This window comes from Scleropages formosus, chromosome 3 (genome assembly GCF_900964775.1).
Source record: "Scleropages formosus chromosome 3, fSclFor1.1, whole genome shotgun sequence".
Classification (NCBI taxonomy): domain Eukaryota; kingdom Metazoa; phylum Chordata; class Actinopteri; order Osteoglossiformes; family Osteoglossidae; genus Scleropages; species Scleropages formosus.
In genome coordinates, this window is record NC_041808.1 from 18,531,685 (window position 1) to 18,546,701 (window position 15,017).

At 48.8% G+C, this 15,017-nt stretch overlaps 1 protein-coding gene across 7 annotated transcripts in view; it reads right to left on the reverse strand.

Annotated features, from left to right (window-relative positions):
* Window positions 1-15,017, reverse strand: part of LOC108935118 (myomegalin-like) — a 69,291-nt gene that overhangs the window by 2,802 nt on the left and 51,472 nt on the right. For 3 of the 7 annotated variants that reach the window (XM_029250284.1, XM_018753424.2, XM_018753422.2), the window contains 22 exons: window positions 14,460-14,569; window positions 13,361-13,572; window positions 12,906-13,251; window positions 12,191-12,386; window positions 11,242-11,358; window positions 10,007-10,424; window positions 9,651-9,886; window positions 9,053-9,107; window positions 6,089-6,339; window positions 5,738-5,878; window positions 5,048-5,230; window positions 4,132-4,488; window positions 3,933-4,049; window positions 3,580-3,769; window positions 3,025-3,149; window positions 2,687-2,920; window positions 2,283-2,384; window positions 1,921-2,126; window positions 1,688-1,831; window positions 730-868; window positions 529-575; window positions 205-265 (listed from right to left, as the gene is read on the reverse strand). In XM_029250284.1, coding sequence (XP_029106117.1) covers window positions 205-265; window positions 529-575; window positions 730-868; window positions 1,688-1,831; window positions 1,921-2,126; window positions 2,283-2,384; window positions 2,687-2,920; window positions 3,025-3,149; window positions 3,580-3,769; window positions 3,933-4,049; window positions 4,132-4,488; window positions 5,048-5,230; window positions 5,738-5,878; window positions 6,089-6,339; window positions 9,053-9,107; window positions 9,651-9,886; window positions 10,007-10,424; window positions 11,242-11,358; window positions 12,191-12,386; window positions 12,906-13,251; window positions 13,361-13,572; window positions 14,460-14,569 — 3,987 coding nt within the window. The remainder of the gene's footprint in view (window positions 1-204; window positions 266-528; window positions 576-729; window positions 869-1,687; window positions 1,832-1,920; window positions 2,127-2,282; window positions 2,385-2,686; window positions 2,921-3,024; window positions 3,150-3,579; window positions 3,770-3,932; window positions 4,050-4,131; window positions 4,489-5,047; window positions 5,231-5,737; window positions 5,879-6,088; window positions 6,340-9,052; window positions 9,108-9,650; window positions 9,887-10,006; window positions 10,425-11,241; window positions 11,359-12,190; window positions 12,387-12,905; window positions 13,252-13,360; window positions 13,573-14,459; window positions 14,570-15,017) is intronic. The other 4 variants (XM_018753423.2, XM_018753427.2, XM_018753425.2 and 1 more) reach the window with 4 other exon arrangements.

The window sequence follows — 15,017 nt, forward strand, 5'->3', positions numbered from 1 at the left end:
TTTGTACTTCAGCCTCATATCCAGATTCCCATATTGATAACCTTCATTTAGGCTGATTACTACTTCCATATTTCACTCAGTAGCCTCTTAGCACAAACTGTTGGCTGAGTGACTGTGGATGATCATGTGACAGATGGCAGAACGTGACGTGCTCGACTACAGCGGCCAGTGCAGGTATGGGCAAGGGAAGCCTACATGCCGTACCTTTACCAGGCCCAGGGGAGGAAGAGGAGGGGCTTAAGGTGGAAACCTTGTGCTTGTTCTTCTGGATACACTCAGCAGTGGAAAGAAAGGGGCAGAGAAAAGATGAGGGTCACGAGACACGGGTGGGGGTCACAGGTTAAAGGTCAGAGGGACAGAAAGGACCAATGGAAAGTGATTGTAGACTGCATGTCCACATAGGAACTTCTTCCTCAACTACCACCATTCAGCTCTCCTCCAGACCCAGCGTTCATCATCAACTTTATTTTATTTAGTTATGCGCAGAACTGTTCAAACTGGAATGTTTTTGGAGCACCAGAATCTCACCTCCAGGTTTGTCCGTGCTTTTTTCAGAACGTCCCGTGTCCTTGATACTACAACCAAACAGAAAAGAGTTTACAAGAGTTTATCTCGAGCCCATGATGATATGATGCATCTAAAATATGGGAAGGACAACAGAAAGCCAGTATCCACCATGTTCCAAAGGCCCCTCCACTAGCGAGCATGGAAGGCGATGGGGACACTTACACTGGTTGACGATGTAGTTCTCCATGTTTTCCTTGGTGCGGTTTGTGCTCCGCAGCCTCTCCACAGTCCCTTGCAGCACCTCCTCCTGGTCCTGAATCCTCCGCCTTAGCTGCTGGATCTCCTCCTTCATGGCCTCCTCCTATGGCCAGATGATATTGAGAGAATAATGAAAGGCCATTCCTGGAGTGGCGCAAAAAGGATCATCAGAAAGAAACAGAGAACTACTGGCACTGCACCTCCTCCCACACAAGATGTGTTTCAGATGATTTGGTGACTCGAAATGGCCTGTAGTACGTGAGTATGAATGTGTTCTACTGCTCTGCTTGTCGCCTTGGGTAAAGGTATCAACTACATGTGCATTTACATGTATTCATTTAACACGTTGACACTTTTCTCCAAAGCGACGTACGTCTCAGAGAAAAACACAAAAAGTGCACTACATCAACAGAAGGAGAGATTTGGATGCAGACTCGTGATTCTAGAGTACAGTCAACTGTTCACTTAACTGCCGTATAAACCAGAATACATTATACAAGTAGCTGTATATCGGCTTTTTCAATTATTAAACAAGTTCAACAGATAACTTGCATGTTTATCAAGCACTTAGGAGCTCAGGGGAGAAGTGAGTCTGAAAGAGGTGAGTTTTGCGACCCTACTTAAATGTACAGAGAGATTTAGCAGGTCTGAGCCACTGTTAATTAATAATCATAGTGAGTCGCTTTGCAGAAAAGCATGTGCTAAATGAATGAATTTAATGTAAATGTAGTGAAAGGAAATAAAATGGCTTGAGAAAATTTTAAGAGTACCCTATATTCAATGTAGGAGAACAAGAAGAAAAATTGACATTTGGTTTGAGATCAAAACATCATCAGTCTTTCCCATGATCCCAAGAGGTTTTGCCGCTGGATTCCTCAAGGTGTTCCCCATGACCCTAGAGGTGTCAGGCTAGAGTACTGACCTTCTTAAGATTCTGGGCAAAGTTGTCACTGCTAGGGAGAGCAGCCCTCCAGAACATCCTGAGGAGAGAGGAGGACTCCTCCAAGATTGCCCGGAGGGTTCTTGTGTTGCTGAAGAGTCCCTTCAAATAGCCATTATGAAGAGCCTAGGAACAAATATAGGGTGATGACAGGTGGTAATGCTACTGTGAGGCTGGCACTGTGTAAGCTCAGTATTTGGAGGAGCCAAACTCACCTGGCTGGAGATGACCCCTGTCAAAACTGCATCCATTGAACACTGCAGTGTGGCCTCAATCTTCTGCACCAGCACCTTCCCTTCCAGGATCTGCTGCTGTAGGGCGCTGAAGTCATCCACATGGCCCACTGCGTGGCGCCCATTCTTGCTGGCAAATGAGCCATCAGGTGCGTCACCTTCCAGCAAGGGGTGCGACTCCAGGATGTCTGCGAAGGATAACAATCTTAATGAGGCCACAAAGACACAACCAATGCGGCTGCATCATGAATCCCATGTGCATGGAATTGCAATGACACATGCAAAAGATAAGTGTTTGACATACGTAGACATATATTTGTTAGAAATAGTAAATAATAGCACACCATGAGCAACGAGTCCTGGATCAGCTAGGTCTCTGTACGGTGAGCAGGGAGGTACAATGTTAAGAAGCCCAATGTCCCTGACGGGTGGAGATGGTGCAAGGTCTAGGGGGCAGAAAACAGCTCACACACCTCAACAAACAGTTTAGAGATTAAGGAACTGGACGTGTGACCATAAACATGCAGGTTATATCTGCAAAAAGTCTAACGTTGCAATCATCAGCATATTACATTACTTGAACATTTTCAGATTGCTATGAAGGACAACATATATTAATGTACAATTACTACATTATATTACTATATAAGATGTTTCAGAAAACTAGTGGATTAAAAGATTATGGATGACACTGAATGAGATTGCTCCCTGGTCCTCAGCACAAGTCCTAAGTGGTGAGGTTGCTTACCATGTGGGACACTGATGGTGCTGACAGAGATGGCAGAGGACTGGGTTCCATTGCAGACTTTGAGCCCTCTCAGCTGCTGCTCCAGTTGAGCACGCAGACTGCTGTTCTCCTGCACACTGCGCTCCAGCTGCGCACGCAGGCCACGCACCTCCACCAACAAGTCTGCCAGATCCTTGGGGGAGGAGTTTCCAAGGAAACTGACCTCACCTCCATACCGTCCAGGTTCCAATCCCCCTGAGAAAATCACCAATTGACCCTTGGTTGACATTCTTCAAAATGCTCACTCATCTTTTCTAGGTGAAGCTGAGCTGTTAACTACTAGGATGCCAGTTGCTCACCTGCCGGTAGCCTGTTAGAGGTCCTACAGAGCTGGTCATAGACATCTACCTCACACTGGAGTGAACGCAGGAGCTGCTGGCTCTCAGACAACTGCTGCTCGAGCAGATTCACCTCATGCTGCAGCCTAAAGACACAAAGGTATTCACGGTCACACACCACTCACATAGGCGTACAAGATAGATGCATCACACACACACGCGTTGTCTGAAACCGCTAGTCCCAAGTGGGGTCACGGCGAACCGGAGCCTAACCCGGCAACACAGGGTGCAGGGTTGGAGGGGGAGGGGACACACCCAGGACGGGATGCCAGTCCATTGCAAGGCACCCCAAGTAGGACTCGAACCCCACACCCGCCGCGCCACCGTGCCCCCCATAGATGAATCAATGCTAAGCAAAACTCTTCCAGCATATGCACATGAGAAACAAGTGTGAAACCAGTGCGACTGTACCTAGAGCAACAGAACTTCTACACAAACATGGAAAATACAGTGATGGTGTCAGAAGTGGGATCATCTCACTTCCATGAGGTGAAGTAACAGTGAACATCCATTGACCTGTTGGTGCGTTCCTGGCTACTGTGTCGCTCATTCTGCAATTGCTGAATCTCCTTTGCTTGCTCACAGCAGAGTCCCTGCAGCCGTCGAATCTCCTCCTTCCACTGCTCTGCCTCTAACTCTGCTTCCTTCAGCTGGGCCCGCTCAGACAGCACCGCCTCCCGTAGCTGCTCCACTTCCTTGTGGATTTCTGAGACACACAGACCAGACAGATGTGAAGACTTTTCTTTGGGCATTTTACTTTAGGTTTCTAAAGAGTTGGTCTGGTTAGTTGTAGAACATAAATGCACATTTTATGTCAGTTATTGTTAACTGTCAACTAGAGGTGAGCAGTTGTTGATTTCAACTGATACCTCTGCATGCCTGAAGTCTGGCCTGGAGATGGAGGTTCTCCTCCTTCAGGGACCGGTTCTCATTTGTCAGTGGGGTGAGGGACTCTAGTCCCTGGATGTAGATGTTTGTGGGTGCCCCTGCGAGAGATATTGGATCATTAGCAACGGAGGAATCGAGTACGGGGCTCACCACGCAGACCGGAGAATCTCAGCACCTTACCCCCATTTCGGGTGGCTAAAGCAAGCCTCTCCTCCAGCTGCAGGCGGAGGCACTCGTTTGCACGGATAGACTCTTCCAGACGTTGTCTCAGGCTGCGCACTTCCTTTAGGTTCTGCTCCATGAGAAGGCCCCCTGAGACAGATGAAGCATTGGCATAGCCGCCATGCCCTCTTTCCCACGAAACACTACTCTCCAGAATGCTTGCAGGTGTGTTTAAAGCAGTGCTTCCTACTGGGCACGCAAACTGGTTCGGTTGAAATGCGTGATGGGAAAGGGGGGGGTACGTGGCAGGGTCCGGGTGGGATTCGGAAGCCAGAAGGGTGCTGGACAATGGCTTACTGTGGGCTAGAGGAAAACCTACGTGAAAAAAAAGGAGAAATAAATACCAGTGAGATGGATTTTCACACTCAAAAGGAGAGTATAAATCACACAACATCAGGTGCAGAGATACACACACACACACACTTTCAGAACCGCTTGTCCCATACAGGGTCGCGGAGCCTACCCGGTAACATAGGGCGTAAGGCCGGAGGGGGAGGGGACACACCCAGGACGGGACTCCAGTCCATCGCAAGGCACCCCCAGCAGGACTCGAACCCCAGACCCACCGGAGAGCAGGACTGTGGTCCAACCCACTGTGCCACCGCACCCCCCAGGTGCAGAGATACTAATTGTAAAACTACTTTAAATCACATTTATCAGATAAGAAGTTGACTCAGATTTCTTTTCACAGTGTATTTACTTTTCTAAAACATGCAGTTTTAAAGAGATGCAAACGCAAAAAACAGGATCCAGCAGTGAAACTTCCACAGCACATGATGAGCAATTATTGCGCATGTGTGCTGTCTTGGATGCAGAGGTTCAGCCAAGTGGCGTGTGGGGGATACAGTAGACGCATCCTAACGCAGACGCTCACTTTCTCCCAGCTGTTTCTGCAGAAACTGCAGCTCCTGATGCACTTCAGTCAAGGAGGATAGCCCTGCCCCCGGGAGGGGAGAGTGGGGCTCAACAGGCAAGTCTGCCCTTTGACCTGTGACCTCTAGCCCGTGCTGAGGGTGGGGATTAGGCAGGGAACTGGACATGGGACCACAATGAAGGCCTGAAGGCAAATAACAGAGAAAGGTCCATACTGGCGGAACTTTTTCTTTGTATTATCACCACAGACTTCAGAATTTCTTACATTACGCAAATACCTAGACTGTATCTTCATTAAACTCACTTCTCACATCATCTCTTAAGTGCATGATATATGTGAAAACGTTTATGTTCAATTTATGTTCAATAATTTTGTGTTTACAACGGTTGAATAATCGATAAACTTTTGTGCAGCTGCCGGTGTGATGTGCGTTGGTTTATAGAATCACGTGTCTGCATCCAAGTCCGTCCTTCTGTTGATGTAATGCACTCGCTGTGTTTTTTGCTGAGATTTACGTCACTTTGGAGAAAAGTGCCTGCTAAATGAATAAATGTAAATGTAATGTAAACTAAAAACAAAAAAAAACTGAGCTGCCTCAGGTCTGCATATTATTTCAGACCTTTAACAAACACTGTATATTGTAATTAGTGCCTCAGAGAGGGGGCTCGGGAACCTGCGTTGCCAACCTACCTTTCTGTACCTGATTGTCCATGGATATGTGTGGTGTAGAAGGCATGCTGGGACAGTTGCTGTAGGACTGAGTGTCACGAGATAGGGAGGTGGGTGATGGGATGGCGGAGGACTGTGTCGGGTGGTCTTGAGGGAGGGACTCTGAAAGTAAATGGTGCCAGATGAAGATGGGAGCGGGTGGTTGGTGAAGACATGAGGGTGGGTTTGTACTGGCATACAAACAACACAACAAACATGGTACACACTTCAGCTCAAACGTTGACATGCTCCTGTCTCCCGCTTGCGAGATTCTTTCCACGGTGCATTCAGGAGATCCTAATATTTTCTGACTAGCAAGTGGTGGTCCGCTACCTGTGCTGGTCTGCTTGGGCTGTGGTCTCCTGCTCTGCTCTTCCTGACCGTATTCGCTAGTCAGGTCCACGTCTGAGCTGAGCTCCGGGTCCTCGTTCACAGAACCGCGTTCGTCTGACATGAAGGAGGTCCCATCTGAGTGGTCGGTGGTCTCCGAGGGGTCACGGCAGCTCAGAGGTGTTTCGGCACGCTGTAGCTTGGTGTGCAGGGACTCAATGATCTCGTCCTTCTGCTGAAGTTCCTTCCTCAGCCTGGTAAAGAAACCGAGTGAAGTACAAATGATAAACAGTATTTGTCACACTGGTGAATAAACTGGTGAACTTTTGGGTAAGCACATTTAGAACTTCAGTGAGTTCCTTGGTGCCCAGATTCCAGGCTCTAGGTAAGTACCTGAACTGGTAATGGCGCTGGTCGCATGGGAGCACAATGACAGATACCCTAAGGACAGCCCTGCTTGCTTTTTGCCATGTTCTCTGAAACCCTTCCATAAGAACTTGTGGTTTACACTTGTGTTCACTTTTCCCTTTCCAGGACACACGGAACCACAACGTATTCCACTGAACATCTCCACCGCGTAACAACCTCGTTCAAAACACGGACTACCATCCATTCTTTCAGCGATACGGAGCCACACACAGTTACGTTTGCTTATTTAGCTGATGCTTTCCTCAAAAGCAACTTACACCGATTTACTCGTTATAAATCAAGGTAACTGTTAATGGAGCAATTCAAGGTAAATACCTTGCTCAAGGGCACAAGAGCAGGAGGTGATATCCAAACCTGGGTCCTTCGCATTCAAAGGCAGCAGCTGTAATCACTACGCCACCTGCTGCCCCATAGGTTATGGGAAGTCCACACATTCAGAAAAATACACACAGACATAACATAGACTCTAAAAGGCAAAGACAAAAGCACCATATAGACACACAAACTGATGTGTATTATTTAACACTGTCCTAGAGGGTCTTTTTGTTTTTCTTTATATCAGACAGAGTTCAGATACAGCTTGCATAATGAATCTGTAAATTTATATTCATATCTCAGATACACTCCTTTCTGTATCGACTATCTTCTCCCAGGAATCCTCATTCTCCACGGTGTGAGTGCATGTCCTGGGTGTTTGTTCTCCCATACTTCTCCAGCTGCATGTGTAGTGCACTCCTCTCTGCCTCCAGCTGCCTCCTCAGGGAAGCCCAGCCCTGCTCCGGCACACGGCTCTCCCACCGCGAGAAGGAGAAAAGCGAGCCGCGATACAGCGGGCTGCTCCGAGGCAATGTGGACTTCCACAGGGGGGCCATAGACCCTGGTGACAGTGAGCTGCCCCCAAGCCTGGTGCAATCTGGAAGTGGAGTCCAACAGGCAGGTTGAATACGCCCGTTGGTATGAGTCCGAGGGCTGGGTGTACCGCCTAACGCGACGGCAGTAATCCAAGTGCAAAGCAACTCCAACGATCTTGTCAAACACAAAATCTCCCTGCGGTTTCCGTCAATCCATCTGGTTGGTCCGTTTCATTCCAGTTCCCATCTCAGCGTCCCTCTTGGAATATGACCTTGGCTGGCCCATGCTATGCAACAACAGTCACCAATCTGAGCCCAGGGGGAGGTGGCCGATTAGCGCGTCTCAGCTGCCGTGAGCCTCTTAAGGGCTGCAGAGCACTTCCTGAGCCACTGGGCCTCCTGGGCTCTCTCTCCCTACAGTGCAGTCAGCAGCTAAAGGCTGAGCTAACATGAGTTTGTTGCTTCATCAAACCCTGCAGCGCTGGGATTTACCAGCTCAAAGGTGGGTGGTGCGAATATTTTAGGGTGGGAGGGGGGAGTAGAGCCCAGGAGGAGGGAAGGTCTATGACCCTTTCAGTGGAGCAAAGGGAGACCTGAGCCACGTACAGAGCTTAACGCCGCCTACCGTGACATCTCCCCCAGATTCAACTGAAGCTAAATTCCATAACTGATTGCGACTTGTGGTTCAATGAACTTCTGTTCCAGTGAAAAGTACATCCCTATGTGCTGTACTCCTTCTACCTGGATAAATATATCATATGCCTTACCATGTTCCATCCAAAACCCCTGATCACTTATTAATGCCTTATTGAATATGTTCGTGAACTTCAAAGTAAATAAAGACATGGTTCAGAGTAAGAATCAGGGACATAAGCGCTAAAACATGGTCACAAACAATTCAGAAACTGGTGTCACACCTGCTGTGGGGTCAGCTGATGGTTTGGTGTGAGCACAAAGTCCTGGACAGAGGAAATCAGCTTCTGCTAAGTCCCTCTCCACCTGCCCCTAGTGGGTGCCAGCTGGACAGTAGTGTCTCCGCCAAGCTCAAGGCACAAGGCAGGACCACATCTTTATAGCCCCACCTCCACATACTATTGTGCAAGTGCAGATCAGAAAGCAGAACTACCACAAAAAGTTCCACCTCCACATATTGTCCAATCCCCAGGCATAGCGCTGGACCTCAGCTGGACAGCCCCGTCTCCACACCATAAATACACTCCATGCTGAAGAGATACTCAGCACTGGGAAGCAAAGGGTTACCGGTTTTGTTGCAGCCAGCTTCTAACACTGACTATTAGTATTTATTGAATGTAGCGGGGGGGGGGGGGGGGGGGGGGTGGGTGCGGAAGCGCAGCGAGTTGGACCGAGTCCTGCTCTTCGGTGGGTCTAGGGTTGAAGTACCGCTTGGGGTGCCTTGTGAAGGGTGGCGTCCCATCCTGGGTGTGTCCCCTCCCTCTCCAGCCTTGTGCCCTGTGTTGCCGGGTTAGGTCCACATTGTACTTCCCAGTTCGCACTGTGCACTTATGAATACACTTGATACTTTACGTCTGTGCTTGGACCTCACAGCGATATGCGTCCGTGTCGGACTCTCGCCCAGACGTGACAAGCGGAATGTGAAACATCGTTAACAAAGACTGTGCGTGACCTTTTTGTGTCAGTAACACCGAGGAAAGCGTGTGAAACCCACCGCAGAACAAGCAGTTCAGGATCTGTCTTGTCTTCACGGAGCTCCGGGCGGTCCCCTGGAAGAAGAGAAAGATAAGAAGATGAGACAGAAAATGAATAATCAAGATGACTCTGGGTATATATATATATGTATATACACACATTTATTCATTTTGCAGACACTCTTCTCCAAAGCAGTGTAGAATGATTTTTAAATGATTTTAGATTTATTTAGCTGATGCCTTTATCCAAAGTGATTCCCACTGCTAGACACACCAAACTCCCTATATTCATTTATCCATCTATACATCGGAGCAACACATACACACAGAAAGGAAAGCTTACAGTCAGCAATCCGTCTGAAATACATGTCTTTGGACTGTGGGAAGAAACCAGAGCACCTAGAGGAAACCCTTCCCAACACGCAGACTCCACACAGACTAAGCCAGATTTAGCAGAAATCAGCAAAGCGATGAAGATACGAACAGACTAGCAGTCCCGGTTGTGTTTGTCAATTCAGAAACCAGTTTGCAGTTAAATATTTCCGTATTTCAACTGGGAGGCAGCACACTCTTTCCCTTCTATATTAGATGGGTGGGAGGGAAGGAGCTGGGACTCACGGCCGCCAATCTTGGTGCCAACACGCTCAGCCAAAGCGTGGCTCTGTGCCAGCTGCTGCCGGAAGCTCTGGCCCATGTAGTAGTCCACATCATTGGCACGCAGCAGCTCCTCAAAGGCCTTGGTGGTGTCGCCCAGGTGGCGTTGCAGCGCGTGGCAGATGCCACGGCCCTCACGCATGCGCTGCCGGAGGTGAGAGAGTTCGCGGGCCTGCGCCTGAATCAGGGTGTCAAACTTCCTGTAAGAGCAAAGCACAGGCACTTTCACTATAATGTCCACGGGGCCATACTGCTTTGACCACGGTGTTTCACCCAGCTCTATAAAAGACTGAAGTGTGAGTGTGGCACGTAAATCGAACCCTGGCCAGGTGGCAGACTTGGTGTCCTCCATGATGTCCTTTCCCCGCAGCCCAGAGCTCTTCAGCTGGGCCTCCAGCGATGCCACCCGGATCACCAGCTCTTGCAGCTCTCTGCTATGTCCCGGCGCGTCTGACTGCCAGCCCTCGTCCTCCTCGGGGCCACCAGGAGCGGGCGGAGCACAGGGGCCACGGGAGGCCCTATCGGTCCCACGCTGTGGCCGTTCAAGGCTGGAGGCGTAGTCACTGGTGGCGGAGAGCGAGCGCACACGAGCCTGAAGGCGACGGATGGCCCTGTGTGCCTGAGCCAGCTGGGCGCGCAGGTCTGCCACGTCGTCACATTTCCCATAATCCCCTGCCCACCACGGTGCCACGCAGTCCTGCCTTGCCAGAGCGGTGCATACCTCCAGGTCATCAAACTCTGAGGAGAGATGCAGAACAACAGGGACTGAAGCTGCACACCTGAGAAATACTAGTAATACATCTAGCTGCATCAATAATATCACTGAACAGCATTCATGGGAGTTATTCCAACGTCAGCAAAATCGCAAAAATGGCCTTCTTTACAGTAACACCATTTTTGTTTGAACACAAATAGATTAAAACATACTGTACTGGTAGTGAATCCTAGTAGGAATACTAAAATATTGAAGAGTACACTGGTTCTTGAACTTACAAACACCACTGCGTCTGTTTGTATCTTGATTTGTTTGTAAATCTAAAGTCATTTTCACTACTATCAAAATGAGCCTAGTAATGCAGCTCTCCCTCAATTTATTCGCTGGTTAAGTCCTGTAAAGCAAAAGTTCTAGCGTATTTTTTAAAAAAAATTCTCTGCAAGGCATTTATATAAACTTTAATTTACTTTAACAGTACAAGTTTACTGTATATTAAATTTCTGAAAATAAAAAAATGTGATTTCCAAAACCTCTTGCTCAGTTTCAGTGGTTGTATCCCCAATAAGCTTCTCACCACAGACAAACTTCTTTATCATCTATACAATAAATAAAACAACAAATTGATGTCCCTTTATTTATGGATTAGGTTCTGTAAGTCTCAGACAAAGCCATTATATATACATATAAAATATGTATATCCTTGAGCAAAATAAATGAAAAAATGTCATTAAATCGTGAAAAGGTTTGTGTCTTTGAATATTTGGAAGGCGAATTTTACACTCAAATACCCATTTAATTCCCCTGTAGATGAATCAATAAGGCAAAGGGGTCCCCGGTCACCTGGGCTGCTGGCGTCCTCCCTCTCGGCCTCGTTTTCACTGCGGCCGCACGTCTCATAGCCCAGGTCCTGGAGGTCCACCTGGACCTGCTTACTGTGTTGCTCCACTGAGGTCTCAGCTGAAGAAAGAAATCACGACAGTGCTCAGATCCCTCTTTCAACATTTTCCTACATAACATCTCCTGACAGCATGCTTAGGCCTTGTTTAACATAAACGTGTTGTGTTTCTCAGTACTGCGCACCTCTCCCACAAAGCCCGATGCTGCGGGGGACTCCTCCGAAGATGAAGTTATATTTGGATTTTGTTAAATGAACTGAAACCGCCAATAATTCTTTCAGTTTCATTTTTCTTTTGACATCTTTATTGAGTTATTCTAATCCTAACCATAATTTGGTGGCCTATTCACGGGTAGAATTTCTTCCCGCCTTAAAGTGAGACACTGAGAAGCGCACGCAACTACCAACACGCAAATTCTTAAGATTTAGTAGTAATTTTACGACGTTATGTGTGTTTGCGCTTCCGTGTTAATTAAGCAAGCTAGTGGTTTTTATTGATAAAATTGATGGCATTAAATTAATTGACTTAAAGCATACAGATGCTGCAAAAACAGTTATAGTGATTTACCCATTTATAGACCTGGGCAATTTTTACTGGAGTAATTCAGGTTGGAGGGACGCGGTGGCGCAGTGGGTTGGACCGCAGTCCTGCTCTCTGGTGGGTCTGGGGTTCAAGTCCTGCTTGGGGTGCCTTGTGACGGACTGGCGTCCTGTCCTGGGTGTGTACCCTCCCTCTCTCCAGCCTTATGCCCTGTGTTGCCGGGTAGGCTCCGGTTCCCCGTGACCCCATATGGGAGAAGCAGTTCTGAAAATGTCTGCGTGTGTGTAATTTAGGTCAGGTACCGTACCTTGCTCAAGGGGACTACAACAGTGTGCGTGTGCTGCGGCTCTTACTCAGCAGCTCCCGGTACTCCTTCAGCTGCTCCGCCTGGGCCTGCACCGTGGCCTCCGACACCATCAGCCTCTCCTGCAGCTCACGGCTCTCCTGCCGGCTCATCGCCAGGTCCGTGCGCAGCTGCCCCGCCTGCTCCCGAAGGCCCGTCTCCACATGCCGCCAAAACCCGCTCTCACCCGCGTATCGCACTGCCCCCTGGAGCACAACGTGTGAGAGAGAGGCCCGCACTCAATAGGCATAAATGGGTATCCGGTCACACCGTACACACACTGACACTGTCTGCTCTCCACTGACACCTGGCAAACAAAGGCCTCCCTCCTTTGGCTGCAAACTCTACTGCAACTGCCAGGACCGCAGCAGCTTACGTAACATCTTACACGAGCGGCACACAAAATTACCCCTCGAAGGAAACCGGCATGTTCTAGAAAGTTCTTCGGTGCTATAACCCATATGTGATGCTTACCGAAAGAAAAAAAATCGGGCCAATGATCTAACAGAGCCTTGTTTACATTGTCTTTGATCATGTTTCATTGGGGCGTATGACGTTTGATTGAGATGAATGGCGTTTCATTGGGGTGTGTGACGTTTTATGGGGTGTAATGTTTTTCTTTGGGGTTTTTGATGTTTAGTGACTGTGACGAGGAATTTCACATAACGGCCCAAGTTCAAAACAAGCACAAGAGTGGTTTCAGCCCGATGCCATGCCCTGCTTACCTGCGTGGGTGGCTTAGCCTGGCCGTGGGACAGCAGGACCCCCAAGTCCAAGGAGTGCGGCCTAGTGCATGGCCTCTTCCCCCGGCTTTGACGCAGGAGCACGCCAGAGGCACCACGTTTGCCCTGCATGGGACTTGGCTCCCGTTCAGCCCCAGATGTGTCGTCCAACCCCGACTCTCTCTCCTCCCGCTCCTCTTCTGACTCCTCCTCCAGAATCCTGCCGCCGCCTCGGCAGCCTTCCTCGCTCGGCCCACCCATCGCACGTTTCTCGAACCCTCTACATGTGGCCTGCCTCGCCAGCACTTTCAACTTGTCATTCTCCTGCCGCAGCTGCAGCAGTGCCATCCTGTAGGATACAAACATGGCCACCAGTCGCTTAAATCCTTTTGCATCCAGGAATTAGGAAAGTGCATGATGGGAGATGAGGGATCTAGAGTGCGCCTGGGACACCGTACCTCATCTGGGACAGCGAGGCATAGCCGGTCCTCTCCAACTGGGCCTTCAGCTCACCCAGCTCCCGCTCCACTGTCCTCTTCTGCTCCACCAGCTGCTGCATTTTGCACCGCCACTCTGCCAGGCCCAGTCCATCCACCATGGCGTGCTGAGACAGCATCCCATTCACCGGTCCTCCTCGAAAATCCCCCGGCTCATGGGCAGCGCTACCATTCTGTTCAGGGTGCACAGCGCACTGTTCTATATGTTGCCAATGTCTCGAGTGTAAATTTACCGGAAGTTTCCTGATTTGAGAATTTTCTGGTCCGATTATGTCTAAATTAACAAATTTGCATTCTGTCTGTTAATAAAATCATATAAGGATATACAAAAATTTCCATGTGAAGTTGAAAATTATTTATTATATCATTATTACATGTTCCAGCATTGTGGGGTGATGGAACAAATAACTATCAAATATAGAAAGCATTATATAATGCATACATAGGAATAATTTTTTCCCCACAGTGGCAATAAAATTAATAGCAGAGAAAACTTGTGAAAAACTTAAAGCAGCTGCCAGTACAGTAGCAAATACGAGTACACTGGTCCTTAACTTACTAGCAGAAATGCGACTGGACGTTTATTTGTTGCTTTATTTGTTTGCAAATCCAGCCACGACGTCACAATTAGCAAAAGCTCAATAACACAGGCGGAGAAAAAGGAATTTGAGTAATGAGATTAAAATATCATCTCCGCAAATTCCCGTTTAATGCCGAGTGTTGACTGGTTTGCACCGTTAACGTGTTTAGGGTTCCCGATCCTGTTACTGACCAACTAGGAGCACCAGAAACAACCTGTAAACAATGTGAAAGGGAGTTGAATTAACCTGGTCCCACATTCCTCCTTAGCTTTGGTGCATTTTACTACAAACTAGTGACTGGACACAGAAACGCTTGCTCCACAAAGAAGTCTTGAAAAAAGAGAAGACAATACATTAAACAATGAATAAATGGAAGAATTTGCATCCTTGAGAATCTCTAAGTCGGATGGACACAGAACATTCTAGAAAAACGCGATCCGAACGACATTTAACGCCGGAAACATCAGCGGCCACTTTACCTGCGCGGCAGCCAAGGTTCGAGCCGTCACTGTGACGTCCGCCTCCTCGGCGCCATCCGTGAACTCACTGCTCCCATCTTCTTCCTCTGGTTCCTCCTCTGTGCTGAGCTCTGCGAAACACACCGAGTGGCCTGTCAGACGAGCACGATGCCTCTTCCGCTCTCCCGCGCGTTTGTTGCCGACCGCAAAAGCAACACGCGCAGAAACGCTCGGCTCCTCCCGGTCTCGATCGCAGCCCTTGGAGCGTCACAGTGAAGCCCGACGTTGTTCGTAGTCCTGCTCCCGAACAACTTCCCCTGCTACGCTCACGTCTGCCGAGGGCCTACGGGCCCGCCAAGCCAGCATGTGCGCCGCTCCCTTCCCCACATAGAAACAAAACGAATCATTAAAGGTATAAAAAGCAAGAAGATCCACCCGTGAGCACGCTCCTTCCGAGAAAGGGAGGAGGCTGGGCCTCCGCAGGCAGGCAGGCAGCCAGGCAGCCAGGCGGAGATATTTCCTGCTGCGAGGTCCGCGGAGCAGAGATGCCCGGAACGGCAGAAGGGCCAGGAACAGAGT